General features: G+C 44.3%; 2 protein-coding genes across 19 annotated transcripts in view; one reads left to right on the top strand and one right to left on the bottom strand.

Annotated features, from left to right (window-relative positions):
• OSBPL1A (oxysterol binding protein like 1A) overlaps positions 1–15,160 on the top strand; it is a 266,965-nt gene extending 251,805 nt beyond the window's left edge. For all 8 annotated transcript variants that reach the window (XM_053206295.1, XM_027068657.2, XM_015076139.3 and 5 more), the window contains 7 exons: positions 3,675–3,782; positions 4,921–5,010; positions 5,245–5,371; positions 7,962–8,078; positions 8,680–8,803; positions 10,355–10,445; positions 13,977–15,160. In XM_053206295.1, the coding sequence (XP_053062270.1) occupies positions 3,675–3,782; positions 4,921–5,010; positions 5,245–5,371; positions 7,962–8,078; positions 8,680–8,803; positions 10,355–10,445; positions 13,977–14,079 (760 nt within the window). In that variant the 3' untranslated portion in view covers positions 14,080–15,160. The remainder of the gene's footprint in view (positions 1–3,674; positions 3,783–4,920; positions 5,011–5,244; positions 5,372–7,961; positions 8,079–8,679; positions 8,804–10,354; positions 10,446–13,976) is intronic.
• A 404-nt stretch (positions 15,161–15,564) lies between these two features.
• CABYR (calcium binding tyrosine phosphorylation regulated) overlaps positions 15,565–22,027 on the bottom strand; it is a 19,427-nt gene continuing 12,964 nt past the window's right edge. For 2 of the 11 annotated variants that reach the window (XM_053206299.1, XM_053206300.1), the window contains exons 4-5: positions 19,849–21,120; positions 15,565–17,646 (exon numbers count right to left, since the gene is read on the bottom strand). In XM_053206299.1, coding sequence (XP_053062274.1) covers positions 17,039–17,646; positions 19,849–21,120 — 1,880 coding nt within the window. In that variant the 3' untranslated portion in view covers positions 15,565–17,038. Of the gene's footprint in view, positions 17,647–19,848; positions 21,121–21,735; positions 21,887–22,027 lie in introns of those variants that run through there. The other 9 variants (XR_008291795.1, XM_053206301.1, XM_053206298.1 and 6 more) reach the window with 9 other exon arrangements.

Raw genomic sequence — 22,027 nt, 5'->3', positions numbered from 1 at the left:
TACAAGGAAACAGGAAAATCTCAGTAACTCATGATGGAAAAGACAAACAATAGGCTCTAGCCCCAAGATGAGTCAGGTATTGAAATTCGTATCAAATACTTTAGAGCAGCTTTCATAACTGTGCCCCATGAGATAAACATGAACATGCTAAAAATGAATAGGAAGACATTTTAGCAAAGAAATAGAAGTATGTCTGGAAATTTTAATACTGAAAGTTATAGTGACAAATAGAAAAACTGAGATAGGCTGAATGGAATGAAGCTGATAAAGTATGTCCAGGGTCTGTATGAACACTACACAGTATTGATGAAAACAAAGGATATTTGGGTAACGGAAGATAGACTGTTTCAATATATTTGGAAGCCTTGATATAGTTAAGATGTCCATTCTCCCCTAATTGACCAATTAACAATATTAACAATCCAAATAATAAGTCCCAGGATGATTTTTTTGGTATAGAGAAGTTGACCAAAATTTGTATGGAAAGGCAAATAAAAAAAGAATAGCCAAAACAATTCTGAAAAGGAAGAACAATCGATGGCCTCCCATTTCCCAATTTTAAGACTTAACTCTAAAAATCAAGAGATCAAGAAACCGTGGTATTGGCAAGAGGGTAGGGATGTACATCATTGGAACAGGTCAGTTGAGAAATTGACTTATAGAAGTATGGTCAGTTGATTTGTAACAAAGGTGCAAACACAGTTCAGTGAAGGGTAGTCCTTTCTACAAATAGTGTAGAAACAGTTTGACATGCGTATTTAAAAAATGAATCTCGGGGCGCCTGGGTGGCTCAGTCGGTTGAGCGTCCGACTTCGGCTCAGGTCATGATCTCGCGGTCTGTGAGTTCGAGCCCCACGTCCGGCTCTGTGCTGACAGCTCAGAGCTTGGAGCCTGCTTCAGATTCTGTTTCCCTCTCTCTGCCCCTCCCCCACTCATGCTCTGTCTCTCTCTCTCTCTCTCTCTCTCTCTCTCTCTGTCAAAAATAACATTTAAAAAAAAATGAATCTCAATTCCTATCTCCCACCTTATCCAAAAATGAACTCAAAATCATAGATTAAAATGTACAACTGTAAAGCTTTTGGAAGAAAACAGAAAATCTTTATGGCTTTGGATTAGGCACTGACCTCTTACAGATACATACCAAAGCACAATCTAGAAAAGGCAAAATTGATAAATTAGATTTTTATCAAAATGAAAAACTTTTGCTTTGTGAAAGACACACTTCAGAAAATGAAGAAGAGAAGCTGTAGATGGGTAAACATTTGCAAATCATATATCCAACAAAGGACCTGTATCCAGGATATATAAAGAATTCTCAAAATTCAGCACTAAGACAGTAGAGCAACTCCGTAAGAAATTGGGCAAACAACATGAACAGATACCTCACCAAAAGATATACATAAGTGGCAAACACATGAGAAGATCTCAATTGCCTTAGTCATTAGAGAAATGCAAAATTATAATCACAGCGAGATACCACTATACATCTATTAGAATGGCTAAAATAAAAATTTTTTAAACAGATAATACCAGCTCCTAACAAGGATTTAGTATAACGAAGTATTGTTGGTGGGAATATAAAGCGGTAGTCACCCTGGAGAGCAGTGTGGCAGTTTCTTATAAAGTTAACGATAGGTTTACCGTGCAACTCAGCAGTCCCCTCCTATGTATTTATCTAGAGGATGAAAATTTATGTTGTCACAAAAACCTGTGCACAAATGTTTATAACAACAGTATTAATAACCATGAAAAACTGGACGTTCCTCAAAAAATTAAAAATACAACTACCATACCATCCAGTAATTGCACCACTGGATATTTACCAGAATACAAACACACGAATTGAAAGGGGTATATGTACCCCGTGTTTATTGTAGCATTCTGCACAATAGCCAGATTATGGAAGCAGCTCAAGTGTCCATCAGACGTATAGATGAAGAGATGTGTCCAAATTAATGTTATGCAGCCATAAAAAAAGAATGAAATTTTGCCAATTGCAACGACGTGGATGCATCTGGAGAGTATAATACTAAGCAAAATAAGCCAGTCAGAGGAAGACAGCTACCATATTATTTCACTCATATATGGAATTTAAAAAACAAAGGAAGAAAAGAAACCAAACAATCAGACTCTTAACCATAGAGTACAAACTGATGGTTACCAGAGGGGTTGGGGGGTGGGAGCATGGGGGAAACAGGGGAAGGGGATTAAGAGTACACTTATGAGGAGCACTGAGGAATATATGGAAGTGTTGAATCACTATATTGTACACCTGAAACTAACATAACACTGCATGTTAACCACACTGGAATTAAACTTTTTAAAATAAATTTAAAAAATAACAACAATAATTGCTCAAAACTAAAAGCAACCCAAAATCTTTCAGTGTGTGAATGGTTAAATGTGGCACATCCATACAGTGGAATACTACTCAGAAATAACAAATTATTGATACCTGGGATTTCAAATGCATCATAACAAATGAATCCCAAGAAGTTGCGTAATATATCATGTCCTGTATATGGCATTTGGGGAAAGACAGTGGAGAACAGATGCACTGTATAAGGATGAGGGATGAATTAGGGATTCAGGAATTAGGTAGAGGGGAGACCTTGACTGTACCAGGGGCATGAGTGAATTTGGGAGGCTGTGACTGATCTATGTTCCGATTGTGGTGGTTACAAAGGTCTATCCATGCATTAAAGCTCCTAGAATAATATGCCAGCAAAAGTGAATTTTGCTGTTTGTAAATGAAAAATACATGTAAAAAACACAAATGTATGAAGATGTGAAACAAATGTTTTCAAAAGGAAAGGATGTGTAAAATTGGTGCTTATTGACATAAGTTTTTCTCTTTGGTGAGCTGGAAGGTACTCTTCTGGTTAGTCGTAAATAGACCTTCATTTTTATTTTCCAACTCCAGTTTTTTTTTTTTAATGTTCTCACCAAACTTTTGAATGCCTAAGATGAGGACAGGCATACATAGGAGGTATTGAAGGCCTGATTCCAGACTACTGCAGTAAAGCAAGTCGGATGAATTTTCTGGTTTCCCAGTGCATTTGGAACTTATGTGAGATCTATATTATAGTCTTATTAAGCTCACAATAGCATTATATCTAAAACAAAAAAAAAATCCAAATACATCTTAATATCTTACTGCTAAAAATGCTAGCTGTTTGAGCTTTCAGTGAGTCCTAATCACAGATTACTATAACATATATAGCAATAAATGAAAAACTTTGAAATACCGTAAGAATTGCCAAAATGTGACCCAGAGACATGAAGTGAACAAATGCTATTGTAAAAATTATGCCAATAGACTTGCTCAATGCCCGGTGCCACAAACCTTCAATTTGAAGAAGAAAAAAAAAAAAAAGCCGCAGTATCTGCCAAGTACAATAAAACAAGATACACTGGTATATACATAGTTTATTTGGAGTTCGGTGAAAGTTTAGGTTTTTCTCTTAAGCTTCTATATCCTTTTAAGAAACAGCAAGAGTAGTTAGACAATAACCCATTTTATTGTGAGTTTACATCAATAGAGGTTTCAAAGTCTTAGAGCTTAGTTATCTCCAGCTGTCTGATTTGTTATCCTGAGTCACACTTTTGAGACTTTTTAAACAAAGTAACACTTCTCATTTATTTTTCTGGGCTTTGGGTTTTTTGTTTTTTAGACACAGTGAAGCATACACATGGACAAATCCTACCTGCTGCGTACATAACATCATTGTGGGTAAACTCTGGATTGAGCAGTACGGCAATGTGGAAATCACAAACCACAAGTAAGACGCTTTAGGGGGCTTATGTATCCGTTCAGCTGTCATCACCCCGTTCCGGTGGGGGTCTTTGTTTTTTTCAAAAGCTCTAGTAGAGCCTGATGATAATTTAAGAACCAGGCAGTTCGACCCTTGGGTAAATAGAAGCCCATCCATTTAATGAATGCAAGTTTCTGACCAGGGACGACTGGGCGAACTCTGAGCTTTTACAGATGAAATTGTAATTTCATCCTCAGTTCATTTTGCTTATAGTGCTTAGTTTGTATTATTTGCAGAGGAGGTGGCGTGGGGGGAACAGGAACGTTAAAAAGAGCTGGGTTCAAAGCCTACTTTGTGACCTTAGGCAAGTATCTTACTCAGCTCAGTCTGTTCTAACAGACTGCCATGCAAACCAGCTGGCTTAAACAGTAGAAATTTATTTCTCACAGTTCTGGAGGCTAAGAAGTCCAAGATCAGGATGCTGACAGCTTTGATGTCTGGTGCAGGCTTTCTCCCTGGTTCGCAGGGGCCATCTCCTCGTATCCTGACATAGTAGACACAGCTCATGTCTCGTGTCTTTTAAAAGGGCACTGGGGCACCTGGTTGGCACAGTCGGTTAAGCGTTCGACTTCAGCCAGGTCACGATCTCGCGGTCCGTGAGTTCGAGCCCCGCGTCGGGCTCTGGGCTGATGGCTCAGAGCCTGGAGCCTGTTTCGGATTCTGTGTCTCCCGCTCTCTCTCTGCCCCTCCCCCGTTCATGCTCTGTCTCTCTCTGTCCCAAAAATAAATAAACGTTGAAAAAAAATTTTTTTTTTTAAAAATAAATAAAAGGGCACTAATTTCATTCGTGAGGACTCCACCCTCATGACTGAATTACCTCCAGAGACCGTCACTTTGGGAGTTAGGGCTTTGACATGTGAATTTGGGGAGACACAGACATTGACTCCATAGCAGCACGTCTCTTGTTCTTTATGAACCCTGCTCACCTTTCTTAATGGTGGGTCCAGTACTAATTGAGGATTAGTCGTAACAACCACTCTGTGGAGCCTGACATGTGTTAGAAAATCAGTAAACAGCAACTGCTTTAGAAAGGTCACCTTCCTCATTATTCTCTACTGCTGCTTCTGTGGTAAATGGTCATCTGAGCTTAATATCTTCTTCACAGGACTGGGGACAAATGTGTGTTGAATTTTAAGCCATGCGGCCTTTTTGGTAAGGAATTACATAAAGTCGAAGGCTACATTCAAGATAAAAGGTAAAGTGTCCATTTTAGGTGTTGGGTAGTATAGGTGTCATTTGCTAAATAAAATGTTACTATTAAAATCTGCCATAACCTAGGAAACAAACATTTCAGTGAGTTGAAAATTTTTTCTTCTACAAGGAAAGGTCTGTTTCTTTAAAGAATCTGATTCATAATCATTTTCATGATGATTCAGTTACAGCAAAACACGGCTTTAATTGTTGGCTGAATATGAATGTCTCTCGACAGCAAGAAGAGGCTCTGTGCCCTCTATGGGAAGTGGACCGAGTGTTTGTACAGTGTGGACCCTGCCACTTTTGATGCTTACAAAAAAAACGACAAGAAAAATACTGAAGAGAAGAAAAACAGCAAACAGGTGAACATGCTGTAAGGTGGTACCGGAGGAATCCCTGGGCTTTTGAATTTGTACTAATCGTTCTGGAGGCAGCCCGTTATTGGGTCACAGTGTGCTCTTTTTTTTTCTGGTTGCTAATGCGTGTAATTTTTCTCCTCGGATCTTCTTTGTTTAATTAAGGTAGAGTTGACAGACATCCTTGAATCTTTTGAATGAACAGATAACCTGCCCCAGTAGCAACTGTGCGGCATAAGCTTCATGGAGTACGGCCACGTGCTACTCTTGTGGCTGTGTGAGGTTATGCGTGAGGCATTGATTACTCGAATTCACATAGCTTTGGAAAGTGGGAGTTCATCTTGGGACGGATGTGTCTTTCCTTCTTTCTGTTTATGTGCGTTAGAAGTTGAGATCAGGGGCGCCTGGGTGGCTCAGTCGGTCAAGCGTCGACTCTTGGTTTTGGCTCAGGTCATGAGCTCACAGTCTGTGTGTTCAAGCCCCGCGTTGGGCTCTGTGCTGGTTGCACGGCTCCTTGCCCCTCCGTTGCTTGAGTGCGCTTGCTCTCTCACTCTCTCAAAAAATAAACATAAAAATTTTTTCTAAAAAGGAAGTTGAGGTCACTTGAATGTTTAAAATTTCCTCCAAAATTTTTTCCTACGTTTTCCAGCCTGTTAGCAGTTTTGTTGCTCTCGCTCTTGCGTGCCGTGCGCTCTCTGTCTCTCTCTGTCTCTCTCTCTCTCTCTCTCTCTCTCTCTCTCTCTCTCTCTCTCTGTCTCTCGTCTAAACCACTGAAGTTAAGACCAGTGCAGTTAAGGGAGTCATTCCCCACTCACCTTTCTTCCTCATGAGACTGTTCATTTCCCACATGGAGGGCACACAGCTGCTTGTCCCGGGGCCCAAGGAGGCTCTCGTGTTCGGCACGCTCCTGTTCCTTTCCTTCAGGCAGAGGAGCAGAGGGCTAAAAAAAGAGTGCATGTGTTCCGACGGGAAATATTTGAGGACTGGTTGCTTTCCGGGAGCCGGCGGGGTAGTTAAGAGCACAAGCTCTGGGTAGAAACCCTCCCCAGCACCGAGGAGTGGGTAGAGTCAGGTTTCGTGCCTTCTCCCTGGCCTTCATGTGTGAAACAGGGATACTACTGGTACCTGATTTGTCAGGTGAGTTGACGACTGCTGGAAAGGGCTCGGAGTAATACCTGCTCATAGTCAAGACCACTAAATACCAAGGTCCCTCTGCTCAGAGCACGTGGGCGTGCCAGGGGCCGAGCACCAGCAAGCAGGCGGGCTCCCTGGCTCCCCTTGTGGGAACCTTGTGCTTGTGAAAGTTAAGAAGCCCCAATCCTCCTCAAAAATAGGTGTAGTTTTTAGTGAGTTTCTTTGTAATTAAGTTAACCATGGTCCTGAGGCAGAAGGAGTTTTATTAAAATGTCCCGGCATGCCGCTCTGCTGTGGCTTTGACTCTTCTCTTTCTATCTCCCTGCATCTCCGGGCACTGTTCTGCTCTCCTCCTCACACCCCACGTCCGTCCCGCCTGCCTTTCCTTCCTTCTGGGAGATGTGCTGACGCTTCTCCGCAGCTGGAGGAGGACCGAGGGGGCCAGAGAAGGAAATGCTCCAGGACACCGGGAGCCCTGGCGGCCACTCGGGCCAGTACGAGGCCACATGGCAAAGACACGCACTTGCCAACGTACGTGGCATCCACCCTCCTTTACGGAGTTGGGGCAGAGGACCGTGGACATTGGCAGCATCCCAGAAGATGTCCCTCATGTCCCGTGAATCCTGCCAGTCTTTGTAGATCAGTGCCCTTGGAGAGAGCGATTACTGTCACCCACTCGTGCCTTGTCCACTTCCCCTTCCTGTGTGCACGGAGCTGCTGCAGGCCCATGTACCTGAGCACATTCAGGTGCCAGGGCAAGTTTGTCGTCATCGGTGCTGTCGCCTCCCTGCTGCTGTTTTGTAAGCCGTATGTTCGCTGAAGTATCTCGGTGACTGTGTGACACTGAGGGTATTACCTAACCTTCCAAAGGCGTGAAGTCCGTGTACCTACAGAGCTGCGGAGCTCCTGTGTCCTTATAGGTTTATTATGGAAGGATCAGCACCTCGGGAGCTTCTGGCACGGTCTGCCTGTGCGGGATAGCCAGAGGAATTGTTCGTTTCCTCATTAGCCTAACATCCGTTTAAATTCTTTTTATTGAATGCTTTTAGGATCCCTACTGGTTTTGTGTCTTTGATCCATTTTAGTTAACTGCCCCAAGAATTTAACCTTTTCTTATTCTCATAATGCTCCAGTAAATATTCCAGCAAGTTACTTTTCTTTAAAAAAAAAAAAAAATTAAAAAAGCTTTAGGAAGAATAAGACACTGTAGTAAAGAGTGATGAGAGTAGTGCTACCTTAGCGCACATAACACTAGCTGGCACAGCACACACAAAGCTCAGGGCCTCCTAGCCCCTGGTCAGCAAGTGTTTGTGGACTCCCTGCACCGCTGGAGAGAGTCCCGGCTCCCCTGTCCCCCACCCCCCGCACCGCTCACTGTATGTGGGAAACCGTGGTTGTTTTACAATTTGTAAGTGTACTGTTGTAAAACGTTTTAATTTTGTCCATTGGTTGGCTCTTCTAGATGAGCACTTCTGAGGAGTCGGACGAGATGCCAATGCCAGATTCTGAAAGTGTGTTTGTGATCCCTGGAAGTGTTCTCCTGTGGCGAATAGCCCCACGGCCTCCAAACTCTGCCCAGGTGAGACGGGGCTGCTTCTGTTCGGTGCCGAGAGTGCGCCTTCCAGGCACGTGCAGGGCCAGCCCAGCCAGACCACAGAAGGGTGCGGCCTGTCGCCTCAGTGCTCCTCAGCCGTCCCTCTGCTGGCTTCTGTTTGCCAGTTTCCCTTGTCACCTGAGACTCTGCGTTCATGCCGTCCGTCCCTTCTGGGGTCTGGCTGGGAAGATGTCGGGGTGGAACTCTTGGGGGCTTCTTTAATGATAACTCAGGAGTAAGACTGGCTCTCGTCAAATACAGGGTGGTACAAATACTTCAGTAGTAAGCCCCCAGATCCAGCGAGTTATGATTTTAATGAAGTAAAAAGAACATCAATATGGCTTATAGTTCAAGTTGACGGTGATGGAGGATATTCATCGTGTGCAGCCTGCGTGGGGATCTCTCTGGGCCAGACACCCCAGGTGGGGCAGACTTGAGTGAAAATGATGAAGACAAGTGGTCAAGAAGGCGGGCCATCATTACCGCAGACTCAGGGAGTCATTGTCAAGTCATTCTGTCTTGAGGGGCTTTCGGGTTGCAGTACACCTTGCTGCATGTTAATTTGAACATTTTTGCTGCTTTTCAGATGTATAACTTTACTAGCTTTGCAATGGTTTTGAATGAAGTAGACAAGGAAATGGAGAGCGTGATTCCTAAGACAGACTGCAGGTTACGGCCTGACATCAGAGCCATGGAGAATGGAGAAATAGGTAACGAGTGTCTGGTGGTGAAATGGTGTAGATAGATGTGGGGGAAGGGGTCGTGTGATCAGTAGCATCATTGTGATGGTACGAGCATTTTTAGTCTGAATTCAATATAAATGCAGTAGCTTTCATTTAAAATTTGGAAATCTGAGGTAGACTTTAGTAGCTTAGATTCATTACTTCAGTGATCCTCCCTGATGGTTTAATAATCTACATATGGCCAGAGGCATGTCTTAAATGTCAGAGGAGAATTTGAGAAAATAATAGCATCGTTATCAACTTTAAACTATATTCTAATTATTTCACTGTATGTTTAAGAACCCAAATAATACCTCATGAGCCTCAAAGAAGAGCGTGGCCTCAGTTAATTACAACATTTTTACCTGATGTTAAATCTGTTCTAAATCAGTGGTTCTCAAAAGGGAAGCATTCCCCGCCCCGCCCCCCCCCCCCCCCCCCCCGGAGGATGTGCGGCAGTGTCCGCAGAGTTTGTCACGTCTGGGGAACTGCTGCTGGCATCTAGTGGCTAGAAGCTGGGGGTGCTGCCAGAGGTCCTGCAGCTCACAGGACGCCCCACAAGCACCCCGGCAGTGTGATGATGTGTCGGGGACACTAGGGTTCAGAAGCCCTGTTCTAACCACATGCCCCAATGCTGTCCTTGAATGATCAGTGAGACAGGAGTTTTGAAAATTGTTTGAATTTCTTATGATAGAATCTGAAGCTCTGTGAGGTCTCACCAAGGATTAAGAAAATTTCACATTGATTCAGTTTTTCCACCCAATTTTCCATTGAAGCTTTTGAACATAATTATTTTGGCCTTAAGAATAAGCAGGTTCTTGGGGCGCCTGGGTGGCTCAGTCGGTTGGGCGTCCGACTTCGGCTCAGGTCATGATCTCACGGTCTGTGGGTTTGAGCCCCGCGTCGGGCTCTGTGCTGACAGCTCAGAGCCTGGAGCCTGTTTCAGATTCTGTGCCTCCCTCTTTCTCTGACCCTCCCCTGTTCATGCTCTCTCTCTCTCTCTCTCTGTCTCAAAAATAAATAAATGTTAAAAAAAATTTTTTTAAAAAGAATAAGCAGGCTCTTTTTTTTTTTTTTAATGTTTATTTATATTTGAGAGAGAGACAGAGTGCGAGCGGGGGAAGGACAGAGAGAGAGGGAGACACAGAATCCAAAGCAGGCTCCAGGCTCTGACCTGTCAGCACAGAGCCTGACGTGGGGCTCGAACTCACAGATGGTGAGATCATGGCCTGAGCCGAAGTCGGACACTCAACCGACTGAGCCACCTGGATGCCCCAAGATTAGCAGGTTCTTTTGGTAAATGAAGAAGCTGTTCAGGACTAGACTGTAGAAAGAGACGACTGGGCCTTGAGTGACCCTTCTGCCTCTCACTACCTTGGGTGTGTGTGAAAATTTTAACGTAATGTTTGTTTTCTAATAAGACAGAGATTGTGCGAATACATGTAAATGGTGCTTGTCCAAAACGTCACTGTGCTTAGTACTGTGCCCGGCAGGCTCTACCTGGAGAATAACGGTTTTCCATTAATGTTCATACCTTAGATCAAGCTAGTGAAGAAAAAAAACGACTCGAGGAAAAACAAAGAGCAGCCCGCAAAAACAGGTCCAAGTCGGAGGAGGACTGGAAGACAAGGTGCGTGTGGGGCACCCCAGGCTGTTGTGGGGGGCGGGGCACTGAGATGCAGATCTGCTAAGCGAGGCCTGACACAAGCCCTGCCAGCGTTCCCAGGTGTAAGAGAAAAGCGGCAAGACTTGCATGTGTGACACAGGAAAGGGATTATCTGGAAATTAAGGTTACAATATTGCCACACAGTTAACTGGAGGTGAGTCGTTTAAGCCAACCGTCTGCCTTCCTTGTCTGGCCACGTCCTGCCCTTTTCGTTATTGTAAGAGGGAAGGTAAATCTGGAATTAACAGATTTTGGCATGAAAGTAGGTTTGGAGCTATTTTCTTATAGTACACGTGAGTAAACGTACAGGGCCGTTTGCTTATATGTTTATCATGTGTCCAAGATATTTAGACAGTGCCTTTATTCTTCCAAACACAAGGGATTAGACATGTACCAGAAATACAATATGTATAAAGTAACCTTGGATTCCATTCAGAAATAGAAAGTGGCCATAAAATTTCTAAGTTTTGAACTTTTTTTTTAAAGAGGAGTTTTCAGAGTCTCCCTGTATTGAGTAATAGAATCACTTGGAAACAGGAATAGAAAAAAACATTTTCTACGTATGTATCACATGATAGAAACCATTGTCCCATAACTCAAAGTTATTAAATGAGTTGCAGAGCCAATATGGGCGTACTTTTGCAAGCATTTCAGTAGACATTGGTAGCCCTTTTGCATCTGAGAAATAGATAATTATTAGAACTAGAAATGACCTTAGGTTTCATCCAGTCTAAGTGTTTTTGGACGTGGTTAGCATAAAAAGCTTTTTTGCCAATGAATGCATAAAGAATCTCCAAATACAGAATGTGTGGAACCAGAGCTGTGGTGGTCGGGTGAGGAGTAGGGGCAGGACCTTGGCCACCCCTCACCTTCTCCCACCCTGTACGTTCCCCAGCTCCCTAAAACTCCGTGGAATACAGTTTGGAAAGTGGCCCAGAAATCCCTTTGTTGTTCAGAGGAAAACAAATGCTGGTGTATTTCATTTAGGGGACTTGCTCACGGCACACCTCTAGTGAGCCGCAGGCCTGTGATTAGAACCCTCCACCTTCATTAATCCTTAAGGAAAAGCTACACTGCTTTCCTGTGATCCCTTTTGAAAAGACTTGACTCATTTTATCATAATTTCTAGTCTCTTTTTGCAGAAAACCCCACTTTTGTACTATATTTCTCATTATTAACTCCTTTATTTTTCTGGTCGTGTTTTCAGGTGTACAATGTAAGTGAAAAGTCCACTAAGAATTTTTACTGTCAAAGTCGTAGCATTCAGAAAGTAATGAGCTTTAAATAGCTCTGTAGTCGCCTGAAAATAAAACGAGGGGCCGCATTTGTGGGCTACAATTTGACGCCTTTCCTACCACACTGTCTCTTAGCATCAGTAGTACTTATATGAATGTACCTCTTTAAAATGATCCTACCGACCCTTTGTCCAAAGAATATGTGCTTTGAGCTCTTTTTTAGTGGAGGTGGGAAGAGTGCACACTCACGGACTTGACTCTTCTCAGGATTGACGATGTGTGTTGGAAAGGCATGGTTCAGTTTGACTAGGGTAGGATGGGGCAGGACAGTTTATAAAGGAACATTCTCTGCTGGGTTAGAGCTAACTAGCCTTCAGAGTTATCAAACCCGGAAACTTATTAAAATCCGTCTCAAATTCCTCCGAGCTAAAAGCTGACATTCCTGCTAATACTGGTTTCACTCGAAGAGAGGATAGGCTCCCAAATTTTTGGCTGTCAACTATGGCCCCTGCTTTTGAAAAGGCCTGCTTATAATCCTGACCTGTTTTCCTAGAGGAAATCAGTGTGGTACAGGGAGGAGGTAGAGGGACCGGTGAGAGAGGATTTTTAAGAGGAGGGAGGCGGGTGATGAGGCCAAAAAAATTGATGAGGCTGTCTCCCTGATCATCTGAGCATCATGCAGAATTCACATTTTATAGAATGCTACGTTCCTGATTCAGACCTGTAGACTCCAAAATACTAAAAGCACAGAAATCTTACCTTCCTCTTCCCATGTGACCTGTGCCTAAAATGTGTGAGTTTAGGACAAATTAAGTGGACTTTGTGGTCTCTGTGTGTGAGCGGAGGTTTCCAGACACAAGTGCTCAAAATTAGAGCTAGCGGTTGAGGGGGGAGACTCTAATCCCATGCATCAGACCGTCGACTCTGAGGTGTGCTCATCTCCAGTGTGGCGTTCGGACCCCGTCCAAGAGCAGGCAGGCTCTAAGGGGAGCTTGCAGTCCTGGTCTTCAGAGAACTGGGCTTATCCCATGGCACCGTGGCCTGAGGCTTGGATTAGTTTTCAAATCATTTTTTACTTGATTTGGATTTTCCTGCTTTTCTGAAGTGCTTGACTTTGCTAAGCCTAACTGCAAAAGTGCTTTTACTGCTTGGACTTTTGAGACCAAAAGCTGTGTAACTATATACTTCATACTGTTAGAATTTTGTGACTTTGATCAAATAACAGGTTTTTAAATTATATTTCCAGTCTGCTTAACTTAACCAAATCAGATCTATCTTGATCATTTAAAGTAGACCCAAATTTTCTAAGTAGGAAAAAGTCCCAAAAACTGAATAGAGAATTTAGATATTAATATTCTAGAAAATGTGGTCCAATGCACATTTACTTTGTGGTCCTCCAAGGAATCTGCCTAATCTGAAGCAGTCTTTTCTCTTAGAGCCTTTTGTGCTACTGTAGGGATAATAGGGACATTTGAGACTTACCCAACACATGTAACTTCATTTTGTTAAAAAAATTTTTTTTAATGTGTCACAAATTTGTGAACCTTTTGAGCAAGTAATTTTGCATTTCCATTACCTGAAGAACGCTGGGGCTATCGGAAACAGTGATGTGATGTTTTTTAAAGGGTAAGAAAATGATTAGGGCACCTCTGTGCAGAACTAGAAAAGACAGATACGGATGTTAACCGCTAGATGCAACCTAAGAATTCGTATTAGCCTGGAGAAAATGGAGACCTAGGAAGGTGAGGACTAGTCTCAGCAGATTAGGTGTGGCACAGTATATTGGAAAGATCATGGTCTTTAAAATCAGACTTCTCTGACATTCCACTTCTGCTTTGAGTTTACGGGGCATCAACTCTGAAGCCAGTAGCTTACCTGTTATTCTGGTATGTTGCCAAAGTTCATAAAAGTTCGTTTCCTTGTCCTAATTCCTTAAACCTTAAAAAAAAAAAAAAAGCCTCCTGGTGGAAGATAATGTGGCTAGAGAGTGAACAATTAGACAAATAGTATTGTTCTTATCCCACTAGACAGAAGATCCTACTTCTGTTGAGTACTCTTGCTGAATGCTGTGAAAAAACTCACGAACCTTTTGTGTGGTATCATATCTTTTGGACTCCTACTCTCTATAGTATATAGGCGGTCTCTAAAAACAATAGGACTTCTTTAAAAGTCTCTTTGGAAATCCGTAACTCAGGGCGAAGTGGCAGGTACCCTGTGATTTCAGCTTCCCCCATCAATCTTGTGCTTTCTTTTTAAACAGGTGGTTCCATCAAGGTCCTAATCCCTACAATGGAGCACAGGACTGGCTTTACTCGGGCAGCTACTGGGACAGAAACTACTTCAATTTGCCTGACATTTATTAAAATGCACACAAGTCAGGGTGTTTGGCTAATCTATAAATAAGTCTTAAACCTATGTTTTTAAATTTTTTCCTTGGTTTCTACTCATCTTTTAAAAAAAGAAAAAACCTGCTCTGAGATAACTTGCATTTCACTCAACAAAAGTAGGGCATGAGGTGATATTGGTGAGGAAAGTCAGGAAAAATGGGTAATTTTGCTATCCAAACTTACTTCTTTGGAACACTGTTTTAGAGAGGTAAGAGAAACTGTGTGGAGAAAATGCTTTTTATGGTTGCTGTTGCCATATCTACTGAAAGTTTATACCCAACTGTAACTTTAGCTTCATGGAATTATATAGTAGTCCCAAATCAAGTTATTTTCAATATTTTTATGCTGTCATGCTTGAATGTTTTAGATGTGACTTTGAAATGTTTAGAACTCTTCTATACAATGTTAATGTGCTCAAATGTAGAGAAGGTTATGTCATTGTGTAAAGACTACGTTAAAAAGATGGCTTTTCTTCGTACTAATCCTCTCAATTTTACCTCTTCCCACTTCCAAAAAGAAAAACTTGTTCCTGATTTGAAAATTCTAAAAAATTAAACTGGAAAAGGTATTTTAGTGCTCTGAATTTACTTTTACAATTTTCTGTAATCATGGTCCTTAGAATTAAAAGGTGTTTGAATTGAAAATTTGTATAAAATCTAGTTCACAAAAATGCCCTAGAAATAGATTCTAATCACCATCATTACATAATGACAAACCTTTATAAATGCTTCAACTTTTGTGGCAAAGGCCACCTGAGACGTGAAGTTGCACTCATGTATTATAAGTACCAAACTATACAATAGGGGGTCTTGTGCACTGCAAGTACGTAAGGCCCCCGTGTACTTAAAATCTGTATGGAGACCTACTATACAGTAGCTTTGCCCCTTTCATTGGGGTACATTAATCTAATGGTATTTATCCACCCAACCCCGGACTGGGATCTTGCTCCAAGGGGCTTTAGGTAGCTGCCAGTAAATTATTTTAATTGCTGTCTTGAAGTTAACAAGTGTTACAATGAAATAATCTACCTGATGCTAAATAAAGGCTTTAGAATGTTCCCCAAAAGTGTGGTTTCTTAAACTTTCAAATATACTGATGTTGGCAATTGGTAGGATCCTAAATTATCGAGTGCCCGTGCACAGAGCCCTCGTGGTCCTGCCGTCCGCGGGGCCACAGAGCTAACCAGCACAGGCTCAGGAGGCAGTCAGCACTGGGGAGTGTTATCTGGGTAAATACAGTATTACACTGAGGTGCCCCCTGTATTCCCCTGGTGTGCACACCAAACATGGACTTCCCAAGTGGGAATGCCCACCTAGGAAATGTGTGAGGAGATGTGTTAATAGAGTGAGAGTTTTTTCTTCTACGGTGTATATACAGAGTTGGAAAAGGCTCTGCAAGTCTGCAAAGATTTATGGCCTTCTGTAATCAGTTGTCCTGAATTACAAAATGAGAACACAAGGCTTTATGCTTGCATGAAGTTTATTGACAAATTACATGGGGTGGCAGACTCCACCTTGAACGTTGACTCAAATGGCGTCACTACTGGCATCTGTTAGGAATGCAAACAATGAATTGTTTAATCATGAAAATGAACAAGTAAAAAGAACGGCAGATCAGAAATACGAGGTCTGCACTCCTGTCATTAAATTCTTATCTACTCATTTACCTGTATTTGCAGCGAAATATCCCAGCATTTCATGCTGAGAAAGCCATTTTGACAATTCTGCTAAAAGTCTACAAAGGGGGTGATGAATAAGGGCACATAGGCCTAAGATTTGATAACTGAGTTGTCTCCTTAAATGCGATGTAGTATTCGAACCTGCCTGTGAAGGAAATGGAGCTTTTGCCCATCAGATGTTCAGCTTGAAATTCCCACAAATTGTTTTAAGGAGCAGAACTCGTGGGGGTGTGGGTTTAACAGTTGCATTATACCTCCTTAACTCGTGTCTCTGCTCCCTCTAGTGACCTCCAGCTCTGGCTTCCTACTGAGCTTTTAACCCCAGTCTCTCTCCTAGGGACACAGAGGCCCTGACTCATAGGGTCCTCTCTTCACAGCTCCAGCGTCCTCTTAGGTGCTGTCCTGGCTCTTCCCAGCCGCTCTCATTTTGGCCTCCTTGGGGTGTCTCAGACTCCTGCTCTTTTAAGCCCTAGGCCTGGTCTGTGGGGTCTCTACAAGGCTGGCTCCTTGCACTCACTCAGTGGTCAGTTTGCATCTGGGCCTGAACACCTGTCAGCATCTTGTTTGGTTCACCCTACTTCACATGGTGTAATTACCTCTGGTGCTTTCCCCAAGTGGGAAGGTCCCTGGTGTGCCCTGCCTACACACCTCAGGAAGGAGGGACGAGCACAGGACGTGGCATTAAGTACTAGGTAGATAAAGAATTTAAAGATGATCTGTGAGTGATAAAACTGTCTTATCCACAGTTCATTCCAGTTTGGGCTCTTCAGGGCGTTTCCAGACTCCTACTGTGTAAATCTATAAATCTTCACTCTAAGAGGGAACAAACATACTGCTCTACACACAATCTCTTATCTCTCTCCAGTTGTCCCCAGTGCTCATGTCTTGTCTCTGCTCCGACCCACCCTTTAACACACCAATTGGATTATACAGTTCCTACAGAATGTCCTCTTATAAATCTACCCCTTTTCTAGTATCTTCCAGGGGCTAGATGAAGAACCCATATTCCTAAGGTGATCGAGTGGATCAGTTCATGTATTAGGCACCAAGTCCGAGTCCTCACGGTGCAGTACACACACTGTGCATTTATTAGCAACTGGGGGCAATGAACTTGGAGATAGTAACCTCATCAAATTTGAGTATACACCAACTCCTTGCATATCTCAATGCAATTTTCATAAACACCTCAACCTCCAGATCAGCAAATCAAACACTAGGAGCAAGCCAAGGCCCACACATTATGGTAGGAAAACGCACCTACCAGTTCCCAGTTTCTGCTCTGCGGACATGGGCGGTGGTCACGGTTATCTCTCCAGCAATACCATAACTTCCACAGGGGGTACGTTTGTCACCAGATCCTGAACCTTTTTTGGCTACATCTTCTACTGGGAATGCGACAGAGAGAAAAACTGGGCTTTGTGGCCTGGGGACATCTTGTCCACTTGGCGGAGGACTACCATTCTGGGGGTTTGGGGTATGTTTCTGGAATTTCTGATCTGCAGGAACAGCGATGGGTACTTGGACTGCAGTGTATCTCTTCAAGGCATCTGACTGAGAAACAACAGCATGTCCAGGAAGAGGTTTCCAATCCTGAGCTTCCTGAACATTTGAGCCTACTAAAATAAAAGGTGGGGCACTGGTCTTCTTGCTGTCGTCCAGCATCACGTAAGTTGGAGAAGTAACTTTCGGTGGCTGCTGCAGAAACTGTGGATCCTTAGGATTAGATAAATAGAGGGTTGCTTGGGGGAAAGGCACAGGTGCAGGTGGCGGTGATGGGCGACTTTGTTGATTCATATCAGTTAGACAATAAAGGGTCCACATGTTAGAATATGGTGGTGGTTGTCCTGCTTCGCTTGCTGCTATGGCTATAAAAAAAAAAATTTGCAGGCATTAAAGGTTTGGTCTCTGTATCAGGCGCTATGCACAGAAATGTCTTTATAAGTTTACATATAAACAGCTGGAGCAGTAAATATGTGCCATAAAGCATGCTAGAGAGAGGGCTAAATAGTGTTTGGTAATGTGAAAGAAGAGCAGTTCTGTCCAGTTGGAAAACGAGAACAGTGTTGGGACAGCAAGCGGCAGGGGCACTAGAGTCGTGGCTAAAGAAGCAATCTCATGATAAGTGCCGCTTCGAGGGACACCCCCATTAGATGTGGCTGTCACAGCATCCTCAGAGAGGACTTTACCAAACTAGTGGCTTTACCAAAACAATCAACTGAAGGGCGTGTGAAGCCACTGAAAAAGTGTTAATGCAGCTGCAGAGTGACTTTTTCTTTACTAAAGTCTGCATGGGGCATCATCTTTTGATTACATTATCAGTTATCTCGGGCCCTTCACAGGCACCATCATCTCCCATTAATTTGTCCCCACATACAATCATCTCATGATCTAGGACTCAGAACCCCAGAGAGCACCCCTTTTAGGCGAGGCTTGAGGTCAAAGGTCCTAGGTGGCAGTATGAGGCCTGTTGGTCTCAGAGGGATTAAGAAAAAAGAGGTCTAGGGGCACCTGGGTGGCTCAGTCGGTTAAGCATCCAACTTGGGCTCAGGTCATGATCTCACGGTTGGTGAGTTCGAGCCCCACGTCGGGTTCTGGAGCCTAGAGCCTATTTCAGATTCTCTGTCTCCCCCTCTCTCTGCCCCTCCCTCACTTGCACTCTGTCTCTCTCTGTCTCAAACATAAATAAACATTAAAAAAAAAAAAAAAAAAGGTCTAGGGAGTGCCATCCATCTAACCCCCAGGAATCTATGATGTCAAGTTTGACTTGCCTAGTGAAGACCGTACTGTCGTGGAGAGCTGAGTCGCAGAAGATGGGACGGAGGCGAAACTCCTTCCTAATAGAGTTTGCCCAGAGTGTGCTAAGTTCACCTTGTGAGCCCTGGGCCTTGTATCCCCGGTGTAGCTTTTCTTCTTCCCCAGAAAATAACACTATGCACATGATTAAACTGGTAAGTTTTCAGTAGCTTCAGATACTGTCAATTGATCCTTCTGCAAAGCCAATTAAAAATATGGACAAGCCCAGTCTTCCATTTGAAATATCCTCGTAGTGCTTTAGAAAGGGCGAGGCCCTGAAAACAGTCACTTGGGATGCCAGTGCTGCATAAACCACGAGTGTAGTGCCCATCCTGCGTGCCAGCTCCCAACGCTGCCCTCTGCCTTCTCAGCTGTGCAGGACCCCGTCACACTGCCAGACAGAATTTGATCCCCGAACACCTGCTTTGGTAACACTTGACCATTCTGGCTCTGGGAAGAGCCGCAGTTGAGAGTGTTTCTGCAAAAGGAATGGGGGAGGTTGGCTCCTGTATGACCCATCCGTCCCTAAAAGGGAGAAGACAGGAGGCCGGGGGCAGGGTGGACCAAATGCCACAGTTAGATGGAGAGAGAGGTCAAATCGTGTCTGTATCACGGGAAAGCCCCCGAAAGATCCAGCAGCCCCGAAAGCAGCGGGGTGTTAGCACCCGTCAAGGGAGCTGGCAGGAGACCAGTCGTTTCGGCAGTGCCAGTGCCCGGTGGTCCTCCGTGCTCTCCCGTGTGACAGAACTTGGGCCTGACCCGTCCTCGCCATCCAGGCGTGAAGCCCCCAGCCAGGAGGCCGGAGTCAGGCCAGCTCCCCACACCCGTTCGCAGAGCTCTCCTGCCGCAGCGCGAAAGCAAGGGCGACACACCACCATTTCCCTGACGCGCCACAGGCCGCAGCCTCCGGAAGGCGTCGTGCGGTTGGAGTTTACGTTCAACAAGTGAGGAATTGCAAACCAACACCACCGCGGCCACCTCACGTATCTTGGGCCTGACAGTTGGCTCTTAGGGTTCTTCACTACCTGTGCCGTGTCCAAAAGTGCCAGGTGGAGCAAACTCTGAGGCCAAGCTTTGGTGATGTCACTTTAAAAATCACTCATCTTGTAAGAGTAAAATCTCAAATTCAACAAAGCCTTTACGTAGGTTTGCCGTTTGAAGAACTATTTAAAAGTCTTTCGACCCATCTGTAGAGAGCCTACCTAGGGGTTACCTGAAATCTAGATGGCACCTGAAATGTAATCTTTAATTTTGTCAGCATCTAATTTTCTTACCTGGCTCCATCAAACCTTGTTCGGGTGCTGCTTCCCACTCTGGTTCGATTTCTGGCTCAGTAAGACCTTCTGGAACAGGAATGGGGGGACCACCAGATGACCTTACAGGTGCACCCAAGCTCCCTGCTTTGGCAGCTTCCCCAGAGAGCGCAAGTGTGGCCTCCATCTCCTGGGTGGCAGAGTGTTTCCCGGATTCCTCCTGCCCAGGATTGCCAGGGACTAGAGCAGTAAACTCCATTTCAAGGTGCAAAGATTTTTCAGAGCCTACTGCATTGGTAGAGCCCTCTGCATCCTGGAGTTGTGCAGGCGGACCTTGCAGGGAGGTGTTGGAGTACAGAACTGCTTCTGCCTCCATTTGCACCGAGGAATATTCTGCGTCCTCCTCCGACTGTGCGCGTTTTCCAGAACCTACGGCTTTGCCTGAGCCCCTCATGAGTACTACAGGAATGGGACCAGAGGGTGATGACTGATCATTTTCTTTAAGAGTAGCAACGTCATCAGTGAAAGGGATAACTATGTGCTCTGGTATTTGCTCAACGTAAGTGACTCCTTCAGTCACAGGCTCATCGTTATAGATAGAGGATATATGAACGAATGATGTGACCTCAATATCAGCCTGCAAAGGGACCTCAGGAGCTTGATCGTAAGCAGGAGGGTCTTGTTCATCCTGCAAGGGGAATGAGGAAGCCGTTGATGGCTCAGCGTCATCGTCTTTAGATTCAGAACCCAAATCTACACGGACAGATGTTTGGCTCAGAACCTGCAGGGCCACCACCTCTGCAGAATACACAGCAGGAGTGGCTGCCGCGGCATCTTCGGCAGCCTCTGAGCTGAGCACCTCCTTGGAAAACACAGGCAAACTTGTTGCCACATCCACCATTAACACGTCAGACTGATCAGAATGAATAGATGCAACGTTACCTAACGTCTGAGCAGCAAACTGAGCTGGGTCGGCTGGGACATAAGCAAACTCCGGGGAGCCAGCTGCCGGAGACGGTGATGACGGTGGGCTCATAGCCTTAGAGGTAGTTGGCTTTGAACTGGAGCCTCGAGCGGCTTCGGACGTCTCCTCGGGCTCTGGGAGCAGCTCAGCATGAACTGATGGGAACTGAGTGGTTTTGCTGATGAACAGTGGTCCAGCTATATTGTCCTCCTCTGTGTCTGTAGATTTTTCCATCCGTGTAGGTTCGTGGGAAACTATGGATGTTCCTACCGGTTCTTTTACACATTCTGGTTTCTTCTCTCGTGTCGTTCCTTCTGACCATCTCTCTACTAACAAACAGCCGGATGGGTTAATAAGCGTGTGTCCCCCTCCACCTGCCACCAAATTTTAAAGCAGTAACAGGTAGAACATTCAGATGGCAGTACATACACGAATACAAAAGAGTTTGCTTTATTTCCCAACATCAGTGATTTCGTGTGGGTAATGAAACTTCCCTGTCCTGATCCACTCAAAAGATCCCTCAGTCAGTTCATCTCCTCAGAACTAAGTGACCCTGAGTAACACGGTGACAAACGCATAATCAGATACCACTTCAGCTAGTCAGCGTCAGGGAAAAGACCATAACTGCCTAGAATTGAGTTGAAAACCTCCATGGAAAAAGCTTCTGATCTAAACTCCTACACAAAACCAGAGGGCAGAGGGCAAGACTTCAACCCGAGCAGTAAGTGACCTCATCTTCAGCTGATGGAATAGCTTATTAATGAAACAAATGCTGTCATGTTAATAAAGGCATTCCTCAATTTAAGAAAATGCATATATAAAATTTAACGATGAATCGGAAAACTTGACTACAGGACACTTCTAGGAAGCCCCGTCTAGTCTAGCCTAAAAATGGTAGTGATCTTGCTGGCAAGATGTGATAATGCAGGCCAAGCCGTACTGACCCAGACAAGAGGGGCCGAGAGAGAACTCTGGACCCATGTGTACGTGTGGACTCGGTGAGTCCTCGGGCAGGAAGAAGTTCCCATGGCTGGGGATGGCGAGAGGGCTGGCGACGTGCAGAAACTCCTAGGACTGGAAAACTGCTGTGAGCCCCTTTTCTCAGCTCCGCATCTGCCTGCCCCCCCTCCCCCCCCGGCCCCTCCTTGTTGCACGCGGTCACATCTGCTTGCCGCACTGAGGATTGTCTCTTGGGGAAATGTTTCCCTAATACCAGAATGCTATCTGCAGGAAAAG

The sequence above is a fragment of the Acinonyx jubatus genome, chromosome D3 (genome assembly GCF_027475565.1).
Source record: "Acinonyx jubatus isolate Ajub_Pintada_27869175 chromosome D3, VMU_Ajub_asm_v1.0, whole genome shotgun sequence".
Taxonomy (NCBI): domain Eukaryota; kingdom Metazoa; phylum Chordata; class Mammalia; order Carnivora; family Felidae; genus Acinonyx; species Acinonyx jubatus.
The sequence above is the reverse complement of the archived record's forward strand: the minus strand, read 5'-3'. Positions and strand labels throughout refer to the sequence as shown.